This window comes from Typopeltis vanoorti, chromosome 4 (genome assembly GCF_054136105.1).
Source record: "Typopeltis vanoorti isolate ZY-2024b chromosome 4, IOZ_Tvanoo_1.0, whole genome shotgun sequence".
NCBI classification, from domain to species: Eukaryota; Metazoa; Arthropoda; class Arachnida; order Uropygi; family Thelyphonidae; genus Typopeltis; species Typopeltis vanoorti.
In genome coordinates, this window is record NC_143552.1 from 89,629,757 (window position 1) to 89,654,874 (window position 25,118).

General features: G+C 34.7%; 1 protein-coding gene across 3 annotated transcripts in view; it reads left to right on the forward strand.

The window, feature by feature from the left end:
- LOC150107486 (uncharacterized) overlaps positions 1 to 25,118 on the forward strand; it is a 156,935-nt gene that overhangs the window by 15,613 nt on the left and 116,204 nt on the right. For all 3 annotated transcript variants that reach the window (XM_090391333.1, XM_090391336.1, XM_090391335.1), the window contains exons 2-4: positions 3,184 to 3,357; positions 18,998 to 19,043; positions 19,152 to 19,219. In XM_090391333.1, coding sequence (XP_090247459.1) covers positions 3,212 to 3,357; positions 18,998 to 19,043; positions 19,152 to 19,219 — 260 coding nt within the window. In that variant the 5' untranslated portion in view covers positions 3,184 to 3,211. The remainder of the gene's footprint in view (positions 1 to 3,183; positions 3,358 to 18,997; positions 19,044 to 19,151; positions 19,220 to 25,118) is intronic.

Here is a 25,118-nt window from a genome sequence, read left to right on the forward strand (position 1 = left end):
AAATTATCGGCCAATCTGTCTACTCTCTTACATATATAAAATCATGAACAGAGTAATACTGAACAGAATCCAAAACGCTCTCGAAGACAACTCCAGTAGAGAGCAGGCAGGATTCAGAAGAGGCTTCTCCACAATAGATCATATCCAGGTCATTTCACAACTAACAGAAAAATGCAGAGAATACCGAACCCTTTTGTTTCCTCTTTATTGATTTAAAAAAAAAAAAAGCATTTGATACCATAGAACACAATGCAGTCATCAGTACCTTACTGGAAACAAATGTGGACCCTACTTACATCCACATGATAAAAGAAATTAACAAAAATCAGACCACACTAATAATGCTATTTGACCACACATATAATGCTTTATATCTATATTTATAGGTTGATAATGCTATCAACCTATAAATATAGATATAAGGAGAGGGGTCTGTCAAGGTGATCTCCCCAAATCTATTTACCAACACTTCAGAATACATTCTGAAAAAAATAGACCTAAATGGAGGAATAAGTATAGATGGTGAAAAACTGCAAATCCTTATGTTTGCCGATGATCTAGTACTGATATCCCACAACCCAAAAGATCTAGAAGAAATGGGCAAAAAAATATACATAAACAGCAGTAAGATAGGCTTAAAAATTAATGTAGAAAAAACAAAATGGATCAAAAACATCTACACAGGTGACAGTCACACCTGTGTATTGATAACATCCCTATAGAACAAGTTGACTCCTACAATTACTTAGGACAAAACAATAAAAACGAATAACGATTTATCTGAAGAACTAGCAAAAAGAAAGAAAGCTGCATGGCTATCTGCAAAAGACTAAAAGAAACACTTACTGATCCAAATCTTGACATCTCTGCAAAGGCAAAACTATTTAATAGTGACATTCTTCTATCACTCACATGTGGATCAGAAACATGGAACACAACAAGAAAAGGAGACTCTCAGAATAATCAGCATGCAATAGAACGCAGGATTTGTAACATCAGCAAAATGGAGCATGTTAGAAACATGGAACTAAGAAAGAGAGATCAGGCATAGAAGATGTGGTAACTGCAGTATATGAAAGCAAGATGAGATGGAGCAGGTCACATAGCCAGACTCAGGGATGGTCATATAGAATATTCAACTGGCAACCAGGAATAAAGAGAAAACCAGGAAGACCACCTACAAGATGAGAAGTTCCACTAGTGAAATCTATGGGTATAACATCGAAGAGAGAAGATTGAGATCGTTGGAGGCATCTTTGTGACCTGCACCAATGGAGAAATCCTGAGTGAAACACAGGTCCATCAAGGTCCTGTATGTGGAGCCTGTGTAGCTCAGTAGAAGTGCCTTTTGCACACTACATGGCTTGACCGCACGAAGAAAGACATGGATTCAAATTTAGTCACCGACCAGAGGATTTTTCTAAGCCTATTTTCGACCAGTTCCCGAGTTTGTTGATCTCTGGCACAGGCAAGTGGTTTTTTTCTCCCAGAAACTCAGATTTTTCTTCCTGTAAACTCAAGAAAATCGACCAGTAAACCCACACTGTTTTCAGACATTAAAAATATATTGTGTTAGGGACCATGAGATGGTGGCACTTGTTAGCTGTCTCTCTTCACTGCGTGCCACTTAATTAGTGATAGCCTTGGGCCATCTATCTTTGATTGGCTACTAGTGGAGATTGAACTGTCCACTCAGTCTCCAAAAGTTAGATAGGGCTAAAACAGCTTCGTCTACTCCCTATACAGGAATAAAAGGTGTTAGGTGATTTATTTGTTTTATATATAACTGATTTACTCGGCTGAGAGAGATATTTTTTTAAAAAGATTAAATGACTAATGACTATAAGCCGAGAGATAAAAATAGAAACACTGTTTTAATTAAGTAGACTGCACGACTAGTTTCATCTTCTTAGAAAATTAAATTATATCTGAGGTTAGTATTGAGATGTACTGGATCGCGGACGATTTCTTTAGATTCTACAATTCTTCTTTCCAGTTCAACATAGCATTGAAAGATATTTTCCAATTTGTCCCATAAGACTGTATGAATGAAAGTTTCCTCTTTAGTATCAGCAGAATGCAGCAGGACATGGTTTGACAGAGCACTTGCTATTTTTATGCACCTGAAGAAGTCTTCTAAGAAGACTAAACTTAATTGAAATAGTGTCTCTATTTTTATCTCTCAGCTTATGGTCATTTAATCTTTTTTTTTTTTAAATATATATATATAAAATATGCAATGATAACAAAAGATAATTAACACTGGGCATAGATATTTAATTAAACCAACTAGTTTTAATATGAACATTACATAACTGAAAGTTATGTAATGTTCATATTAATGTTCATAATAAACCTAATCCAGAAGTCACTAGTGTGGCTTCTGGATTAGGAAGAACAAACAAATATATAATAAGCAGTAAATATGAATCATTACATAACTGAAAGCCAAATATGTAGGAACTATTAATAAAAATAGAAATTAATTAAAAATCTTCTTTTTTCTTTTTTTTTTTAATTTATTTTTGTGTAACTATTACTACATATTCAGATTTTAGTTATGTAATGGTTCATGTTTACTGCTTATTGTATATTTGTTTGTTCTTCCTAACCCAGAAGTCACTAGCATATCAGACAAAACCAGTTGGTTTAATCAAATATCTATTACGACCTATTAAATCCAATGTTAGTTATCTTTTGTTATATTCATTTTTTGGTTGAAAAAATCAACATACTCATCAATGTGCAATGATATTTAAGCATTGTACTGGCTGCTCACATTGTTCGGTTTTAAAAACATATTTGTAACATGATGAAAAATTACTTCTTTAAATTACGATCATGTTAGGTATTTCATATTATCCCATTGTTTAAGGAATGAAAGTTACGACACACACACAGAGGAAAAGTATGTCCATGAGATGTTCAATTTTTTTATTGCTTGGTAAACAACACCAGACAAGATGCAGTTTTTATTTTTATTTTTTTTTTTAAGTTTAAAAAATATGAATTTATTTAGCATCACTGCCTCAGTTAGCACTCATTCATTACCTAATAATAATCAAGTAACAACCCAAAGTATGAAAAACACTGATTTTAAATAATTGATTTAAAACATTGTTTTGAATAATGTTTAGTTGATTGAAATTAATATCACTCTAATGATATTGTGAATTTTTCCAGGTTATAAGGATGCTTAAAACAGGATGGAATGGAAACAAAGTCCAGTTGTATTACCTACATGTTAGGAATGTTTTCAGGAATTGTTTCTTTTTTACCATGGTTGATATCATTCTTGGTTTTGATAACCATGGTATTTGTGATTGCATTATGTCTTTGTAAAGAACATAGAAACAAGTAAATACTTTTATTATACATTTTAATAAATATAATTTCAAATAAGTATTTGTTCATAATTTAATCTTCCCTCTCTTCCTTTTACTTAGTGGAGTTATAAATAGATGGTAAATACAGCACTGAAATTAATAAAAACAGTTTGTTACCTCTGTACAATTTCACATACATCTTTTGTAAAAAATTTTTTTCTTTATATTTATATTTATCTATCTTTTATCTGTCAATCTACTTCCTTACTTAAATTTATTCTTGCCCCCCCTTTTTCTGTAGCTAGATAGACCTCGTGTAATAAGTCTATCTAACCTAACAGTCCCTAAGCAATCGCACAATATCAATTAAGAAATTTATTTGATCTTAATGACTGCACCACTTAATTGATCCTTTTAAGTTTGAAAGTCAGGGCGAGAAGATAACAAAAAATAAGTTAATACTTCTATACAATATCTTTATATGCAAGTCGTGGCTCGTAACTTTTCTCTATTCCCGCAGGCTCGTTAATATTTTCGGGATAGTGCATTGCTAAAGAATGAGAACCAGGTAATTACAAAACAAAAACATGGTTATTATTGAACTAAAAGATATGATACAGAGCATATAAAAGTTGATTAAAGATTAACTTAATCAAAGGCACTTTAACACACAAAATTACTTTCTATCTGAACAACAGAAACTATAGTGCTTTCACTATCAGAAAATAACGTAATCACTTAATCAAATAACATATTCAAAAGCACTTTAACACACAATATTACTTGCTATCTGAGCAACAGAAACTATAGTGCTTTCACTCTCAGAAAAAACTATTGTGCCTTGATATAAAGGTGTCTTCTATGATGCAACTTGGCTTACAATCATGCATAAATATTCCAGGAGGGATTACATTAACTTTCTTCCAACACATCCAATACTTGATACTAATTCAGACATTATCAGAAGCAACTTATGAATTAGACATACTTAACAATACAAGTTCTTCCCTTATTCAAAATTCAATATAACCGCCAGTTAACAAGTAACCTCTCTCAATCCTTTACGATTTCGAGTTACAATCATATAACATACTACAAACAAAATAATGGCTTACTTGCCAACAAACTCGAGAGGAAACTCCGATTTATTCAGTATCACACATAGAGACTTCCGTCCGGTCAATCCTTGAGAGTTTTCCTTCGTCGGATGCACTGGGGTTCTGCCATAGCTACCGGGAACCTAGATCGAGCTGCCGGAAGAGAAACATCCAGCATCGGTGGTGGGAAGAGTGATCATTCTGGAACTAGGGAAGGAGCCCCTGTAGACCTCTAGGTGAAGAGCCAAGCAAGAGACCAAGGACTAAAAAGCCCAGAACCACATGCTGCTTTGCATTTTATTCCATTTTCCTTCCTTTGTTCTTAAGTAAGAGTATTCCCGGATTAGCCAGAGTAATGAAAGAATTGACATCATTGCTGGTCTCTTAACGTTACAATTTTGGCGGTATTCTGCGCTAATCCGGCTTAACTCCTATTAAGCTTTTACAAACAAGTCTAAAGTGCAGGTGCATTCTAACAGTAATTTATTCTTTTATATTTCTACATCTTACTAAGCACATTTTTTTCTTAGAATTTTAGACAAAAAAAATTGGAAAATTCTTACCGAAAATTCTCTTTAAAAAATAATTTCTCGCGAGATTTTACACCTTCACTTTGCTAATGGGCATTGATTTCACAATTCATTTATATTGGGGATAATGTACATCACTCTTGTCATTAAAAAAAAAAAAAAACATTTTTGTGCTGACTGCATTTTTTTTTTTTTTTTAGATATATTTTGTCATTTATTTTCTGACTTTGAATGGTCTTAGTGATTTTGCCTCAGGATATAGTTTTCAAACTTTTTGAACATGCTGAACATAACCAGATGCCTGCCAAATCACATAAAATCCAATGAGTTGCCATTTCTTTGTTGTACACAATGACTATGTCTAATTGTGTTTGTCAAGGCAAGATCTTAACTCTGGATTAGGCAAAAAAGAAAAGAAAATGCTGGTTTGGTATTCAGCATTGTCATCTGTCATGCACCATTTTAGCTTAACAACTATTGATTTAGGATTTATTTGTGAGTGATCTTATAACTGGTTTTGTGCAGCATCTTAACTTTGCAAGAGTTAAAACTTCTGCCTTGAGCAGAGGAATTTAATTTCTCTTTAAGACCCTTGGTCTTGCTTGAAAAGGGTTTTCTAATCATTTGTTTCTTCTATCATTAATGGAATTTAAACAAAACTCTTTTCTTCTGACAAGTGATATGTGACAAAGGCTTAGTCAGGAAAGCATCATAATGATATTATTTAAGGAAATTACAACTTATACTATACATTGATTAGTATAACTTTTAATTAATATTTCCAATATTTTGGTAAAGTTGAATTGCCATCAGAGAACAATGAACCAAATGATATGTAGAGTAAATATGATATGATCAAAGTGGAACAATGAGCGAAAGTCTCAAGTCATAAGAGTGTTTTGGTGGTGTTTTTGGCTTTTGGATTGATATCGGTTGTGAGGGTGAGTGCTTCCCAGATTTCAGGCAGTTTCATACAATGAATTTGTTGAGGTTAGGGTAGTTCTTTAAAGCTAAGGTGAATTTTATGAAAAGTCTTCTATATTTAAATTTGCTCCTATGGAAAAGGTGGCCTTTTTCCATCGTATCCTGTAGTGAGTGTCCAAAGCATGGTCAGCAAGTAAGGATCCTGGGGATCCAGGATCTAGTTCACATTAGAAAAAACAAACAACAGTCTCCCCTTCCTAGACACATTGATTACACACCAACTTGATGGATCTTTGGCATTCTCAGTTTACAGAGAATACCTACAACCTTAGCTAATGGCTACAACTCCCCCCCCCCCCTCCTTCCAGAAAAGAGATTACACTCAATATGTTACTATCCCATATATCTTTGATGTACAAAGGAATAATGAACAAAGTCAATGAACTTGACTTTGTTGACATATTTACAATATTAATTAAAAATATATTCTAATTAATGTATAGTGAATGCAGTAATTTTCTTAAATAATATTGTTATGAAAAAGCAATGTATAAGCCTAACTACCAGAACAAGAAAGCATTTACTGATTTGGGATTAGGGGAGAAGAGGACAAATTGCAATTGAAAGTTGGAAAGTTTTGCCTTACAGCAGAATCCAACAGCACGGCATTTAAAAAAACTTACACACAGAGCCAGAGCCATTTGTTCTAACGATACAGATCTGACCACTGAACTCCAATACCTGCGCCATACATTCTTAGCCAACAGCTACAATCCCTACAAAATAGATAAAATACGACATAGGCCCATTACTCTGCCTTCCCCTAATTCACAAGAATACAACATGACCATTTCTGTTCCCTATATCAGAGGTACATCGGAAAAGATAGCCAAAGTATTGTTGAAACATGGCCTTCACACCACTTTCGAACCTCATGTCAAGCTGGCAACTCTGATCCGCTTGCCTAAGGATAAACTTCATCCTTTAGCACACCCAGGAGTGTATGAAGTTTCTTGTGACTGTGACTTGGCCTATTATGGGCAAACAGGATGATCAGTGAACATCTGCCTGGAAGAACATGAAAGATACATTTGCTACTATTAGTATGGCAAGTCGGGACTGGCAGACCATGCTTTGGACACTCCTTCACACAGGATTAGATGGAGGAAAATGAATGTGCTATTTAGGGGTCATTATAGATCTGAAAGATTATTTTTTGAGTCATCAATGGCTTTGAAGAATTCTCCCAACCTTAAGAAATATGGTTGCATTAATTTGCCAAACATTTGGGAGATGGTTATCCTAAGAAAAACTCCTGGATAGCTGTTTTTTTTTTGTTAGAGGGTGCCAAAAATAGGACTTTAGATCTTTTGTCTTTTGCAATTATATTGTTTCACTCACTCACTGTCGTGTATACAAGTGTGTTGTGCTCTGATGATGCCGAGTTGAAAATCAGCGAAATATAAGCGTTAATAAAACATCTTTGTGATAAAAGTGTGTGTGGTGTTGTTAATACCGTGAAAAATAAGTCATGAATAACCATCAACATCTAAGCTTATCTGTTAGAGCAGAACATGCTTTCTGCCTAATTAAGAAATTTTTTTTTTCATATATCTTTAAAAACAATTATTTACAGATGAAAACATGAAAAACATTCAGACTGTTTTTGCAATACAATCAATTCTCATCAGCAAACTTATAGGGACTACAGGAATTTTTTTTTTTTTTTTGTGGATAGTTTGCTATAGCAAATTTCTTCTAGTATAGCTTATTGGTATAAGTATTGAAAAAGTTAAAAAGATTAAAAGATAAATCACTGTACTGTGCCCATATAGATGGGAACAAAGTAAATGATCATACTTTTCTGTATGAATACAGACCATACTTTTGTTTTCAATCACAGACCAATACAGAGAGAAAATATTCAAAAATTTCTGGGCTATTGAATCATGGAAAGAGAAGAGCTTGTCTTTGTCAAAGGATTGGTGAATAGTAGATGTATAAGGAAAAGAAGAAACGGAACAATAGATCAGAATAAGAAAATGGATGCAGAAAGGTGATGGGGGCAGAGTAAAAGTATGTAGGACATTTTTTATATAAATACGTTATCCATTAGTGAAAATTCTTTTAAGAGGTGGGTAAAAACATCAGAAACCTCCATTGAAAGTGGTAGTGAAGATGATGTAGAAAGAGATGAGCCCCAACAAAAACACATAAAATGTAAAAAGTGGTTAGAATGTCTCCCCAAAGTTCTCAACTATTACTGTAGGTTTTCAACCAACAAGGTCTGTGTTCAATCAACTTTTTGATCTTTCCTTCACAAGTATAATGTTTACAAGGAAAATGAAAGTGTTGAAAATAAAGTTTCATCAGTTGGATGACATACTGGAGGAGACAAGAGATCTGGGGTCGATGATTGATAGAAACCTGAAGTTTAGAGGACATATTGCAAAGGTGGTGAAGGTAACACAGAGGATTGCTGCAATTATGAGAAGGACACTGACCTGCAGAGATAAGAGGGTTATCATTCCATTGTATAAGTCTCTGATCAGACCACACTTGGACTATTGTTCTCAGATTTGGTCCCCAGGATTTGAAGGGGATAAATTAACTGTGGAAAGGATACAAAGATGGTTTCAGGACTGTACAAGGTTAGTTATGAGAATCGGCTGAGGGAATGTGGACTGCAGAGTTTGGTGGATAGAAGAAGGAGAGGTGATATGATTGAGACTTTTAAACTGTTGAGAGGTGGTTACAGGGTTGACACTGGGGAGTTCTTTCACTTGGTTGAACTGCGGGAAGGAGTGATGACAAGAGGCCATCCATAGAAGTTACGAAAGGAAACTGTGAGCAAGAGTGTAAGGAGTGGTTTCTTTGCGTGGAGGGTGGTTGAACCGTGGAATGCATTGCCTGATGGAGTGGTGGGAGCGAGAACGGTCAATGAGTTTAAAGAGTGGTATGATAAACTTTGTGTTTCTTAGGGGGGGACCTCCCCTCTATGAGTCTTGACAGACTTTATGTTCTTAGGAAGGACCTCCCACGATGAGTCTTTTGACTCCATGGAGGCGTGAATAATAATAATAATGACAATTGTTTCAAGTAATACTAAACGAGGAGAGAATAGACATACACATGCCAAGAAAAGACCAGGTGTGATGTGTGCTGCAGTTTTAAATCTGGCTCTATTAGCAAAGAAGCCTATGATGAACATCTAAAAAAAAAAAAAGGACAATGTTCGCACAGCAAAGAATAGTGCTAAAGACAGTGCATGTAATAAAAGGCTAATCCTTATAATGGACTTGCAAAGTGTGTTATTATGCCCTAAAACTTTGTAGTTTTTGTTTACAATAGAACTTTGAATCCAGTGTCATAATTTCACTATTTATGAACTGAATAAAGGTGATGTGACATTGTAGTTTTGGCATGAAGCTAATGGTGGAGTCACTGCTAATGAGTTCACTTCATGTATAGTTTATTATATCACTAACTTGCCAAGAACATATAGATATGTTGTGCTTTTTTCAGATGGTTGCAAAATCACAAAGTTTTTTCTAGTACACTTAGTGAATTGACACAAAAAAATTTTAATTACAATTGAACAATTGTATTTGGAAAATGGCCATAGAATGATGGAGGTTGATGGTGAGCATGCGACTTTGAAGAAGTTTTTCAAGCCTCCCATTGATTCTCTATGTAGCACAATTGAGGGTTGCTAGATCACAAAATCCTTATCAAGTAGAAGTCCTGAACTATATATATATATTTTTTTAAACTGGAAGTATCTACAAACATTCCTTCCCTGAGACTTGGGCGAAAATGTGGAGATCATGTCATGACAGATATTTGACCACTGAAATATCTTCCAAATGGCGAAGTTTTGTTCAAAATAAAATCAAAGATAAGATCAAAGGTGAGTTAGCCAATCTCGTACGGAGGTAGCAGGGTTTTTCATCCCGCATACAGACAAATCGGCCCTTCAGAACACATGCAATTTACAGACATAGAATACCAGTTGTGGTGGAGATGGCGTTGATGGAGATGATTCGTAGTAGAGGTTCGGTGTAGTGGTTAAGACAGTTGTAGGTGTCCTCCCGCAATGAGTCTTCAGACTCCTTGGAGCTGTCAGAAATAATAATAATAATAAACCACATGGAAGAGTATGCCATAATGCCACTAAGAAGGAAGTGTCAGAGTAGGGCTGCTCCAGCTGGCACAAAGCCATTATACATGTTGCAACTTGCAATTATGGAATCAAAATTTAAGCATTTTACAAGATATGAAGGAAGTAATAGAAAAAGACCACTATGCATTTTATTACAGCTTACAGGAGAAGAAGAAACAAAGTAAAGACCAATTGAAGTTCATAATTTTTTTCCACAGCATCATTAAATTATTACCTTTTGCATTATGTATGAGAGTAAAAAAATATAATGGGAGTTAATTTTCATTCACATAAGCCTAAATTTATTTTTATCCATAACAGAAATCTCTTAACAATAAAAAACCTCCTATGTGGCATTTCTACTGATGTTTGATTGATTGCTTTAAAAATAAGAAAGAAAGCAAAATATAGTATTGAAAGATTATTAAATAAAATTTTATATTTTATATTTATATTAAATTAAATAATATAAGGTATGTTAAACATGCAACAGTTTACTCAAATCTGTAATAAATAAAAAAAAAAGACATTTTTTTCCATGTAAAATCTTGTTTTTATCACGTATTAGGTTGTTTATCATCAACGATGGATTGTTCCTAAGGATAGGATATTCAGTTTTCCATCCTTTCTTTTTTAACTTAGTCAAACAGCTCACAGTTTTTGATAAATAAATTTTGTTGTACTTCAGTGTAAAATTTCCAAGAGAAACAGTTTTCTCAGATTAGTCATCATTATCAGACACAAAATAGCTTTTTTTTTCCCTATATCTATTCTTACTTGTCATTAAATGTTTTCCCATGGTTCAAACTCTACCTTCAGTTGACTCATATCATGAACCTTTAGTTTGCATCACTTGTAATTCACAAATTCTTAAACAGAATTTCTTATATATCATTAATAGTTCAAAATTTGAAATATTTCTTTCTTTCTTAATCTTCCTCTCTTACCTTTTAGTGTCAAGGTTTTTTATTCTTGCAACTGCCTTGAGAATAAGGTGGTTAGCCCTATGCCTCCCAGTGTGTCCTTTCTAGATGCATGTGTTCACAGGGCCAGTTTGCCTGTTCTGAGGGATGAAAATCCAGAGTTTCCAGGTGAAAACCCCCCATCCCCTGTCTTTTTATAAGACTGGCTAACTCACTTTCGTCAAAAGAGACCGGATAAAGGACCCTCACATCACTTACGGGAATCGAACCCAGGTCTTTCCGACCGAAGGACTTCATCTATAACGACTGAGTTACGAAGGCGCGTAGAAATCCTTCTACACATAATAAATCCCACTCTTGTTTATTTGTTTTATTTTTTATTTTTTCAAAAAAATTTCAGTAGCAAATTTCGATAGGAATTTGAAGTTAAGATTAAGTAGCAAATATTACAAATGCAGCTCAGAGGGTAATTGCAGTGCTGAAATTAACATTGGCATGTAAAGATAAGGAAGTCATTTTGCCTCTGCAAGAATGTGATATGACCACACCTGACTGCAGATTTGATCTCCTGAGTTCTGAGGGGATGATGCAGCTATAGAAATTGTGCTGAGAAGAGTTATAAAGATGATATGTCATTATGGAGATTGAGAGTAGGTAGGCTGAAGATACTAATAAACAGGAGAAAGGATGATGTGATAAAGGTTTATATGCTTATAAAAGGGTGTTATAGGATATCAGTTGATGATTTTTTTTTTTTTATGTAGAAAGTAAGAGAGGACAAGAATGCATCCATGGAAGTTAATTTTTGTGCAGTTAAGAAAGGGATGAGAGCCACACTTTTCTCTCACAGAGCAGTGAGTGAGTGGAATGGTTTGCATGTTGAAATGGTGAGGACATGGGTGTGAATGAGTTTAAGAGAAGGTATGACACAGCTGGTGTAAATGATGTATGGCCTCCCTTAATGAGTCCTTGATCACCTGGAGGTCTCTGATGATAATAATACGTGAAAATGATAATTAATATTGTGTTGATGTCATACATGCTTCATTGTTGATATGCTACCCAAGTTGTTTTAGTATAAGGCATCAAATATCTGACATATATACTCAAGGGGTGTACAGAATATGATAGTACTACATGAAAAACTTACATCACCACTAACTTCCTATCTACAATTTTTCTCCAAATCAATCTGTTATTACCTGTAGAGACTCCAACATTATCAGATCTTATATTTCTGTCTTCTAAAGCACTTTTTACTGTATCAATCCACCTATATCTTGGTCTTCCTCTTGGTCTTTTTCCTGCCAACCTGGAAGAGAACACTTGTTTTGCTAACTTTCTCTCTCTCCACAGACATAAATGTTGTATATGCAGGAATACTATACAATACATTAATTGTATCTATATTCCTCTTAAGCTTCGCAAACCCCAAGGTTCTTAGCCTGCAAGCACCACAGTTCTCCATTTTTTCTATCCTTACCGACTCCTTCCAGTTTCACAGGTTCAGCTCTTTCATATCCATTTCGATGTTATCCATCCATCTTCTGTGAGGTCTTCCATTTGGGTGATGTAAAAAGGTTTTTCTCACTATCCTTTTATCTTCTTCCATTCTTTCCAGGTGACCTAACCATCTGATGCGAATAGCTCTGATTTCGTTTATTATTAGTGGCTTCTTATAAAGATCATAGAGTTCTTACTTTCTTCCTTACTGACTACTTCCAGTTTCACAGGTTTAGCTCTTTCACGTCCATTTCGACGTTATCCATCCATCTTCTGTGAGGAAGACCTCACAGAAGATGGATGGATTGTTCGCCTTCTCTATTCATCTGTCATAGGATCTTTGATCAGGCCAAATATTTTTCTTAAGATTTTGTTTTCAGAGCATTGTAATTGATCTCCATCAGCTTTTGTTATATTTCATGTCTCTGCACCATATAATACAAATGGTTCTGTAGATATTTATGTTAGATTCATATGACAGATTTCTAGATGAGAGGAGGTGCTAAAATGAAAAATATGATTTATTATCTGCTTGGATTCTCATCTTTATTTCTCTTTGGATCTTATTATCTTAAATTTTCAGTATCATATCAGCAAACTGAATAGTTGATGTCTTATTGAGATCATTTCTAGATACTTTTAAATACTGTCTGTTTTATTTTGGTTAATATTAAGACCTATTTTTTCAGAAGAGGTTTTGACGTTTATAAAAGTTTTGCACTTTCTCCTATGATATCAATATCATCTGCATACTCCAGGAATGATGCAGAGCATGTGATACAGTACTTTTAGTTGTTTCTTGTATAACTTTTTCCAAAGCTATGTTGAATAATATAGGTGATATCGCATTTCCTTGTTTTAAACCTGTGGAGATGTTGAATTGGCTCTAACAATATGTTGTTAGTGAGGACTCTACAGTGATTTTCCTGTACACACATTTTAATCAGTCTAATTAATTTTTCTGGTATTCCAAATTCCATTAAGATTTTTCATAGACTTTCTCGATGTATGCTATCATATACTTTTTGGAAGTCAATGAAGATATTGTGACTTTCTTTATTGTATTCCCATTTTTCTCTAGAATTTGTCTTAAGGTAAAAAGATGATCAATGGGTCAATGACTTCTGAATCCTCAGATCTATATACAGGATTTTGTAACTTGTATTTAAAAGTGAGATGCCTCTGTAGTTTTCACATTTTCTTTTATCACTTTTTTTTTTTTTTTTTTTTGTGGATGGGGATTATTATTGATTCTTTTCAGTTTTCTGGCAGTTTTTCATTTTTCCATATAAGTTTAATTAGTATGAACAGTTTGTTAGTTAATTCTTTTCCTCCATATTTAATTTGTTCAGATGTGATTTTATCACATCCTGCAGCTATATTATTTTTAAGAGTTTTAATGCTTGTTTCTGTTTCACTAAATGATGGCTCTTTGACTTCGGTTCACATCTAGCATAAATTCTGGATAGGAATGTTACTTTGCAATTTTGGCAGTTTAGCTGTTGTTTGAAATATTCCCTCCACCTTTCAGCCATCTGTTTGTCATTTGCAATAATTTGTCCTTTATTATCATTAATTATTGCAGTTCTTGATTGATAGCTTGTCTTTAGTTTATAGCTTGAAAAAACTTTCTTGCATTTTTATATGTATTCTCCTTTTCAGTTTTATCGATTAATTCTTTTAAATGGCATCTTTTTTCTTGTCTAATAATTTTATTTGATTCACTACTAGCAAATCTATAGTTTTGATAGTTATTATTGTCCTGTTGGTTCTGAAGAGCTTTTTTTTTTTTTTTTCTGTTGCTTCTTTGCATCTATTGTTAAACCATTTATTATAGTATGAAATATTTTGGAATCCTAAAACCTTTTCAGATGCTTTGTTTATACAACACTTAATTCCATTCCATAGAGTATCAATATTTTCAGTTTCTTCCATGTTATTAAGCTCTGCTTTTATTTCATTAGAGTAATTTAATCTTATGTTATTGTTTTTCAGATTATCTATGTTGACTTTAGGATGTGTTTATTTTTATTGAAATAGTTTGTGCTAAGTTTTATTTTCATTACTGATCCTACCAAATAATGATCTCAATCACAGTCAGCACCTTTAATAGTTTGAATGCTACTTTCTAAATCTTTCTGTTAATGTATAGTAATTTGGTTGAGTTATTCCATCAAGTGATCCCATTTTTGCTTATGGATGTCTTTCTTCATAACTGTTGTACTACTTATTATCAAGTATCTATATTCTTACATTATGTAAAATTTTTGTACATAATTACATGATTTCTGCTTTTATGCCATTTTAAATTTGGTGTAAGTGCATAAAAATACAAAAGCAGTAACTTTAAGTTTTTATGGCACATAAAAGAGATGATCAGCTGTTTTCATGCTGAGAATGTTTTGATTCTATATTGTACCACTTTGTTACAGTGGAAGTGGATGCTAGTTTAAAAACTTACTGCATGCCACTTGTTGACATTGTATTATCATTCATGATACTGTTTTGATTTTCTTATAATCCATTTCTATGTCCTTTTTTCTCCAATAAATAAAAAGATTTAAATTTCTATATTTAAATTATAAATTTATTATCATTATTATAAACAAATCCCTGTGTACATCCTGTACAGTTTATCATATAACAGACTAGCTGCATGTTCCACTTTGATAAAATCATTGTATAAATAAATATTACTGTCTGTTCTTAACAAATTTCGAGAACACTTCGTGTTAGCTTTTCCAAAGCTCCTCTTCCATACCTCACCCACCCAGGAGTTTACAAAATTTAGTGTACCTGTAATTAACCTTACATAGGGAAAACAGGATGCACCATTCCATTCAGAAAAGATGAACATAAATGACACATTTAATACTTCCACTATGGTAAAACAGACCTATCAGACCCAACACTTGAAACATGCCACAGAATTGACTGGAAAGGCTCCAAGTTCCTAACTGCACCAAAACCTGGTTTGAAAGAAAATTCAACAAAACTTGTGAAATGCTGAAACATTATCCAAACCTGAACAAAAATGATGCATTAATCATTCCGAAAATGTGGAGGAACCATCTGCAATCTGTAGCAACAAGAACAAGCCCAAACAGAAGAAAATCTCAATATGAGAAGACTTTAGAAATGTTTAATGCAGCTCCGTTTATATTTTGTTTTTATTTTATTTTTTTAATTTTTATATTTTTTTATTTTATTATTATTATTATTATTATTATACAGGCCTCCATGGAGTCGAGACTTATCATGGGAGGTCCTTCCTAGGAAACACGGTCTATCATTCCACTCCTTGATCTCATTGACCATTCTTGTTCTCACCACTCTATCAGGCAATGCATTCTATGGTTCACCCACTCTCCATGCAGAGAAACCACTCCTCACCCTCTTGCTCACAGCTTCCTTTTGCAACTTCCAGGGATGACCCCTTGTCATCGCTCCTTCTCGTTGTTCCACTAAGCAAAAGAACTCCCCAGTGTCAACCCTGTAACTACCTCTCAACAGTTTAAGTCTCAATCATATCACCCCTCCTTCTTCTATTTACCAAACTCTGCAGTCCATATTCCCTCAGCCGATCCTCATAACTAACATTGTACAGTTTCTAAAACCATCTTTGTTATCTACCTCTGTACCCTTTTCACAGTTAATCTATCCCTTTCAAATCACGGGGACAAAATTTGAGAACAATAGTCTAAGTGTGGTCTGATCAGGGTCTTATACAATGGAACAATAACTTTTTTATCTATGCAGGTCAACGTCTTTCTCAGTATTGCAGCAATCCTCTGGGTTACCTTCACCACCTTTGCAATATGTTCCCTGAATTTCAGAGAACAGCTCCTTCAATCGATTATGCAGCCTCCCATCAATGTATTCCAAACTTTAAGACTACATTTTGCTTCATTAAACTGATACCCCATTAATTTGCCCAACTGTCTAGTTTATTGAAATCCTCTTGCAGGACTGCTTCACTATTACTAATGACCATTCCAAGCTTCATATCATCTGCAAACAACTGAATATTCCCCTGCAATCCATTGACAATGTCATTGATATAAAGGTTAAACAATACATTATTTTATTTTATAATAATATAAACAATATATTTTATTTTATTTTCCACAAGGTCCGGCTAAGTTAAATAATTAACAAGCATTTAGATTCATCTTACTTTTGTATAGTGCAGTGTCATGTAGCTTGTATCTTATATGTATGCATTTTTTCCTGATGATGACCTCAATATACAGGATGGTTCAAAATTCCACATACAAACTTTGAGGGGAGGTAGAGAACATCAAAATTAACCATATTCACATAGGAAAGTATGACCGGAAACACCACCGGAAGGTACTAACAGGGACACAAAGATACAGAAATAATACAAGGCAGTAAGTAATGTAAAAAACTTTATTAGGTGTAACTGAACAGTTCAATAGTAGTTGGATACATAATATGGTTTCACATCAGGTGCTCAAAGTTATGACCATTATCAGTGATGCATGCCTGATACCGATGATGCATTGATTGCTGTACATTTTCGAAAATACCTGGAGTTTCCTGGATATTAGCAGTGGTGATGGCAATTCTTGCCATGAGGTCCATGTCAGAGGCAACAGGCGTTTCGTATACCATAGCTTTAAGGGTCGGTCCCCCACAGAAAGAAATCAATGCTCGATAAATCAGGTGAGCATGGGGGGGGGCATGCGATGGGTCTACTATGCCCAATCCATCAAGCCCCAAAGGATCTGTCCAAATACTGATGCACAGAAATGCCAAAATGGGCTGGAGCCCTGTCGTGTTGGAACCACATCTGTTGACCCACAGTCATTGGAACATTGTTCAGTAAATTCTGGCAGAACTTCTTCCAGAAAGGTCCGATACTTCTGGGAGTCCAGTTGGGGTGGTAACAGGTATGGGTCGACTAAACAGTCAGCAATGATACCTGCCCATACATTAACGGCAAAGCGTGGTTGTGCAGCATGTGATTGCACAGCGTGTGAATTCTCATGGGCCCACACATGAGCATCTTGGTGATTGAAGACTGCTTTGCGGGTAAATGAAACTTCATCCATGAACAAAACACAAGTTGGAAAATCCTGGTCTACGGCACTTTTCTGCAGAAACCACTGTGTGAATCCATATGTCGAGAATAATCTTCGGCCATCAGTAACTGGACCCGTTGCAGATGAAATGGATGTAAAGAGTGCAAACCGCACAATACACTGGATCGAGAAATTCCTATAGCAGAGGCAGTGGCACGTGTGCTTGTCTCTGGATTATTTTCCATCGCATGCAACACCTCCTCTTCCATGGTGGAATTTCGCATCGATCATGGCCGCCCACTATCATGCCTGCGATCCCTGAATGATCCATAGTCACACAAATTCTGATGCAAATATGCAAACATTTGGTGATGTGGTACACATCCGTTTGGGTTTTGCGATACATTCATACAGCGGCTCGTCCATTACCGTCAGCTAACCCATAAACGAGGTGCACGTCTGCCATCTCAGCATTCAGAAAACGATGCATGTTCTTTGTACGACGTCGAAAGCTTGAATGAGGAAGTCCAATTGCTCACCTGGAGCACTACTGAACAGTGCCACCTATCACTTTCGGGTGGTGTTTCCAGTTATGCTTTCCTAGGTGAATACAGTTGATTTGGATGTTCTCTACCTCCCCTCAAAGTTTGTACGTGGAATTTTGAACCACCCTGTAGAGGTTGAAATGTCAAATGTTACTTTCCCAATGTTAAGTAAAATAATTATTCTAACACGTGTGTCTTGCATCTCCATAAATTCTTCACCGTGAATTATTATTCTCATGTTTAGTGTTGAATACTATATCCACTCCTTCCTTTCCGTGATCATTATTACCTAAACATAACACCTTGTATTTGTTATTTAGAAAAATCTTGCCTGTTTTTGTCTTTGCTTTTAGTTAGCCAATTATGTCAATGTTGTACTTCTGTAATTCTTCTCCCCGTTCCATTTCTTTTTTATTGATATTCCTTATGTTGATAGTGCCGCCTATCTTGAATTCTGTTGATGCTGATTTTAAGTTTGTACCAGTAACTAACTTTTCACTGTTCATGCTGGTTCTGGATGAAAACAGAAGGGTCTTTATTTAACCCAGCAACACCCCAGCAAAAATGACATTTCATCTTGTTGTACCATCAGTTTTGCTGGAGTGTTGCTTGTAGTTTAACCCAATACAGTTTAGTTGGCTAAATCCCAAATTGCCCGTTCATCATCATTTGTTTAGTATCCATATGGATACCTACTTAATGTAATGTACTTCGAGAAGGTGAGGAGTGAACATTAGGTCATAAGCCCTGGTTAGTATTCCTTAAAAGGCCATGTGGAGGTCCCCTCAAGTTCTCTAGCTTTAACCGTTAGGTGATCTCATCTTTAAATGTTTTGTAAAATAAATTTAAACCTGAAAAATAAGAAAAAAAATTGTTTTTACATTTTAAATGTTTTAGCATTCTACTCTATTAATATTGATTTTTGTTTGTTATATTCAGGATAATTGGGTGTGGAATATCACCACACGTGCCTTCTTTAGAAGAGGTAAGAATTTGGAAATGTTTTGACTTGTTTAAATCATTGCTTTAATACTTTGTAAAAACAACTTTGTAAAAAAGTATCATATAATGAAGAATTGGTTAATATTTTCAGTTCAAGAATTCTGATGAGTCTAAATTTCATGACTTGCAGTTACCTTTGGAGAACTGTGGTGTTCAGAGGTATGATTTATTTTAAAATTGCTGCATGATACATTTGTTCTTTTACTGAATTTTATTTTATTTTAGGATTTGAAGTTGCAGTTTTCTTTTGTTATTCAATATGGATGAGCCTTTGAGTTCCTTCAAGTAATGATGTCCTTTGGTTGGAAAAGCTAGGTTTCACATCTTATCTAAGCAGTATACAGTAGTAGCAGGGCTTTTTTTTTTTTTCTTTTTTTTTTTCTCCAGAAACTCCATTTTCATCCTGCATGACAGACAAACTAGCCAGATATACCATATTTTTCCATGTATGAGATGATACTTTTTTCTAAAATTTTTAGACCAAAAATTTGGGGTCTAATACATGGTGGGTAACTGGTTGAGAGACCCGCAGTTGCCATGGCGAAACTGCCGGTACCTTGTCTCCACGAACAGGCTTCTGCCGATCACTAGCCTTTGTTAACTTTTGTTAACAAAGGCTAGTGATCGGCATTATTTTGTCGATTGATGTCATTAACAGCTGATTCTGAATAAACCAATCAGAACTCTGAAAGCATTCATATGTCTGCAACTCATTGGCAGGGTAACTTAATGCATTAACAATATTTTGAGCCCATAAAAATGTTTGAAAATGAAAATCGATGAAGAAAATGATATGCCCGGAACTGAGAGTGATGCATAATTTCTTAGTATGTATCTTAAAAATATTACCTAATTACTAAATATACTGAATATTTAAAAAAATACCAAATGTGTTCTGTTTTATGTTTAAAATATTGATTTCTTAATTTTTGGGTTCGAAAAAGTAGGGTTAGTCTTATACATGGGGACATGTTATACACGGAAAAATATGGTGTGTGTGTGTGTGTATATATATATGTAGAAAGTATTTTACCTTGGATATGATAAAATAGAAAATAGAATTTAAAATAGCTTGGTATCTTTAACATATATATATATATATATCAACAGAGAGCAAACAGTATAAAATTAACTGCCCTGTTATAGCATTAATTAAGTTTCGGTGAAGCCAGCTATGATGGCTATGCTAAATAGCTATGACAAGCTGTTTAACATAACATGTGAAGGGAAGATGAAATTGGTTATTCAGCGTTGCCAGATTATCCAAAACTAAAAGAAATACCAATTTCTTGTCTGTTTTAAATTTACTGTAGTTATAAATAATCTGAACATATTTACATAGCGATAGCGTGAAAACAAATTGGATAGAAAGAGATGTGGAAAATTTTACAAAAAAAAAAAAAGGAAAAATTAGTGCAAGTTCAATTTTCCCCTGATTTTCATTGTTTCATGTAAACAGTGTTGTTTTTGAGGCCTTTTTATATTTACCTTATCTACATGCAGCATATACTTAATCATAAATCAATATATGTAAAAATTTAAATATTCAAATTATTTGTCAAAGAAGACTAAGATGATGTATTGTACAGTGATGGCCATGTGAATATTAGCAAAGTTGAGAAGTTTATTCTGAATATCTGCCATTTTCATATTTATTTATTTATTTTTATGGCAAAAGCAGCTACAGGTCAGAAAGCCAATCCAGGTCCTCTTCTGTCACCATGTGGATGTCCTGGAGGCCACCACCATGAAATTGTTGACTTGGGCAGTCATCCACAATGAGTGATTGTCTGGGCCACAGGGGAACAGTCACAATAAGGGTGGTCTGACACTCTCCATTTATGCAGTAGGTAGCCACATCTGCCCTGGTTATTTCTAATCCTGTTGATAGATGACCAAATCTTCCTAGGAAGGGCAAAACTAGGCTGCAGAGCACAGGGATCTTTAACCAGGATGTTTCTTGGTAACTAAGAAACATCCGTCTTTCACTTAGATCACTTCATCCTTTAATCCCTCGATTATATGGTCTCCCCAAGATACACAAGGCAAATGTCCCACTCAAACCAATAGTTGAAGGGATACACTCGCCTACCTATAACCTTTCTAAGTACCTCACAACTTTTTTTAAGAAATCTTTCTGGAATTTCCTCTTCTCATATTAAAAACTCTGCTGACTTTGTATCAAAAATCAAGGTCATCAAACTTAAAAAAACAGATTTAATGGCTAGTTTCGATATTGTCTCTCTCTCTCTCTCTCTCTCTCTCTCTCTCTCTCTCTTCACAAATGTTCATTCCTGCTCAAGAATTCCTCAATCTTCTTAAGAACAAATTATCCAAAAAACTCTTTGCTTTACTCTCCCATTGCATAAAGTCAGGATACTTCAAATATGACAATAAAATCTATTTACAAAACTCAGGTCTAGCCATGGGCAGCCCACTCTCTCCGATTCTCGCAGATATATTTCTTAACGATTTTGAAGAAAAAGCTATTAACTCCTTCCCCCTTAAACCAAAATTTTGGTATCGTTATATAGACGATATATTCCTCATCTGAGAAGACAGTGTCAACAACCTGAATTTATTTTTGGACCACTTAAACAAGTTTCATGAAAAAATCTCTTTTACCTTCGAACTGGAATCTGATGACTGCCTCCCCTTTCTAGATCTGAAGCTTACCAGATGTTCTGAAAGTATTAAAATCTCAATTTTTAGATCATATTAACAGATACCTTCATGCTTCTTCCCATCACTACCCTCCGCAAAAATTTGGTATTATTTCTACCTTAGCACACCCGGCCAAATCTTTACTAACAGAAGAAACAGAAATTGAAAATGAACTCCTTTTTCTTAAAAAAACTTTTATCAATAATGGTTTCTCTCCTAATAAGATTGAAAAATTTCTTTCTCTCCGTCACTCAACTGCTTCTGAAGATCCCTCTTCCCCCAGAGCCTTTATTTCTTTGCCTTACATCAGCTCTCTTTCACCAAAACTAGCTAAAATTCTCAAGAAATTTAACTTCAGAACTTGCTTCACTACACTCCCAAAACTTCCTCCATACTTAGTAAGTCTAAAGAGAAACATCTTCCAACTCAGTTTCCAGGAGTCTACAAGATTTTATGTGATTGTGGAAGACCAAACTGCTAAATCCATCCTTCTACGTTTGGAAGAACACCGTAGAAATATTTCCTGGAACAGGACTAGAGCCAGCGCTCTCTCTCTAGCCATGTTCTTTTCTCCGTTAACTCAGATGAAGGCCTCCAACACATTGTGGACTGCATTCTAATATCCATGTGTGCTATGATGAACTTGAAAGAAAGATTGTCGAATCCAGAGAAATTGCCTTAGATTCTTCCCATATAAATAACTCCCTAAGTTTCAATCTTTCTGATGCACACATTGCCTCTGTTCAATACTGGCACACTCGTGACACCCCGTAGTCAAACTTTATTTGGAACTCAAGCTCCCATTACTGTTTTCAAAATGTACTACTGTTTTTTTTTGGACTAGTACTGTTAATGCAATTTTTAAGTCTGTTATTTTTTTGTATATTTCTTTGATTGTTGATACCTGAAGAAGTTGATCCATTCAACGAAACTAGTAAACTAGTGGTATCTTTTTAAATAAACCATGTCATCTCTTTATCTCTCGGTATCAGTCATTTAAAATAATTTATAATATTCTCTACCGAGTAAAAATGAATAATTATATATATAAACGTTTTAGTTGAACACAATGTTCATTTATCTCTAATTGTTTGTACAATTTAATTTGAGAGAAAGTGTGTGAGAGTGACTTAATATTTTAATTCATGATGTAATAATTTCTTTGTCATGTATATAATAGCTGTAAATAATAGTTGTAAATAATCTTTTGTTGATTTAGTAAATTATTTTTGGATATACTTGGAGTAATCACTGACTTCAGCTATAATAGATAATGATCAAGTTTTCTTTGAATTGAGTTAATACTTGAGTTTTAGATCAATAATACCATTTCCATAGGAGATGAACCTTGTTAGCCTTTCAGCAATTAAAATAGATGATTGAATGCAAGAAAATTGAAACATTCATCAGTCATCTTTTAATCATTTATAAGAAATGAACAATTCACTCATTCTACTTGCTTATATATAGTCTGTCATGTCATGAATCTTCATTCCCAGAAAATACTCTTTCATTGTTCATTCATCTAGCGCACACCTTATCATGAAATCACCATATCCTTGTTTCACCCATTTCTGCTTTTTCACAATGTCTTTTACTTCATTTGTTTCATTTCCTATAGGTGTATACAACTGTTATATGGATCATCGTCATTTATTTATAATTTTACAATTATAAATAGGGAAACCAATCAAAACAAATAAGTAGTCTGTGTACACTAAAATAGGACTTTGAGGTTGTTATGACGTGAAGGAAAACCAGGCTTCTGTGTCATATGCTAATTGATTGATCTCTGGTGCAGAGAGTTGGGGGGAAATGGGGAGAATATTGCTGATATATTTCCAATATGGAGTTCGGGGTCTGCCTCTTTTTCTTTTTCCATCTGTAGGGGGTGTAGAGGACCAGAGCATCAAAGGGTACAGAGGGTGGATGTCTGAGTTGGTGGCCTTGCCATTTTATTTGGTTTCTTTGAACAGTGCTTGCTGACTAGAGGATCTTGCGGTTTCATCTAATATAGTAGAGTTGGGAATTTGGTCTTCCCAGGAGTAATCCAGGATATTTCTTAAACAAGTAGTTCCAAACTATTTATAATATTGACTGCTGCTTTTGTTGAGATTTTCTAGGTCTGGGAGCTGCAGAAAGATAGACTGGCTAGTGCACTTGTAAAGATGAATCTTCATCTCCTTTGAGATGTTAAGACTTCTGTGGAACTGCAGTGCTTTCTGTTTTCTTGTTCTAATGTCTGTTAAGGAATCTAAGATGTGTGATCCAAGGTATACAAAATCCTCTACTTCTTCAAGGTGATCATTTTGATTTATATAGATGTGCCCATCTATCTGATGTTTTAATATCTTTGGTTTTTTTTGGGGAGTTTATTTTTAGTCCAAATATTTCTGCAGTTCTCCTAAGTCTGTTGGAGTGGTTTTGGGCATGTGTAATGTTGGAGTCAGTGAAGACTATATCATCTGCAAAGCTCAGGTCTTCAAGATGCATCTGTATATATGGGTCTTTGATAAGGATTCCAGATTTAACTTGCATTAATTTAAAAATATAGTCAATCACTATGATGAAGAAAGATGGGGCCAGAGTATCTCCCTGTAGGACTCCTGTGGTGATGGGAAAACTGTCTGTTTTGTCTCCGTTAACTAGTACTGTGGCTTGATATCCCTGGTAGGGTGCCTTGATTGCCCTAATAAGTTTAGGTGGAATGCCATAAAGTTTAAGCGTTTCCCATAGTCATTCCCTGTCAACAGAATCAAATGCTTTAGTAAAGTCAATAAAGTTCAAAACCAATGGTAGATTCTTGTCCTTTGAACTTCTGTTAGTCTTCTGATGCAGTGAATGTGTTCTAGAGTACCATGGTTTTTGAGGAATCCAGCCTGGTTTGTATGAAGTAATGGAGTTATATGTGGTTCAATTCTATTTGATATCATTCTGTTGTAGATTTTTAGGAGTAGAGAGGAGTGTGATTGCTCTGTAGTTTTCAGGTTTGTTCAGGTTACCCTTTTTTGGAATTGGTATTATTAGACCCTGTTTCCAGTGTTCAGGAACTTTCCCAGAGGAAAGTGCAAAGTTATATATGTGTCGAAGTTGTTCTTTGATGTCTGTAGAGCAGTGCTTGAAAGCCTCAACTGTGATGCCATCTGCTCCTGGTGATTTTCCTGCTTTTTGTTCAAGGGCCATTGTGAACTCCTGCATGGTGAAATCGTCGCAGTTGATGCTAAGAGTTTCCGGTAGTATGGTTATATGGATAGGATTCACAAAAATCAAAAAATAAAATAATTACATCAATGACTTTGGCTTATTTTTTAGTGGAGGGATAGCCAACAATTCAGACTTCAAACTGCTATAATAAATATTAGTTATTTTTTAATTTGATATATTTTTTGTAGTG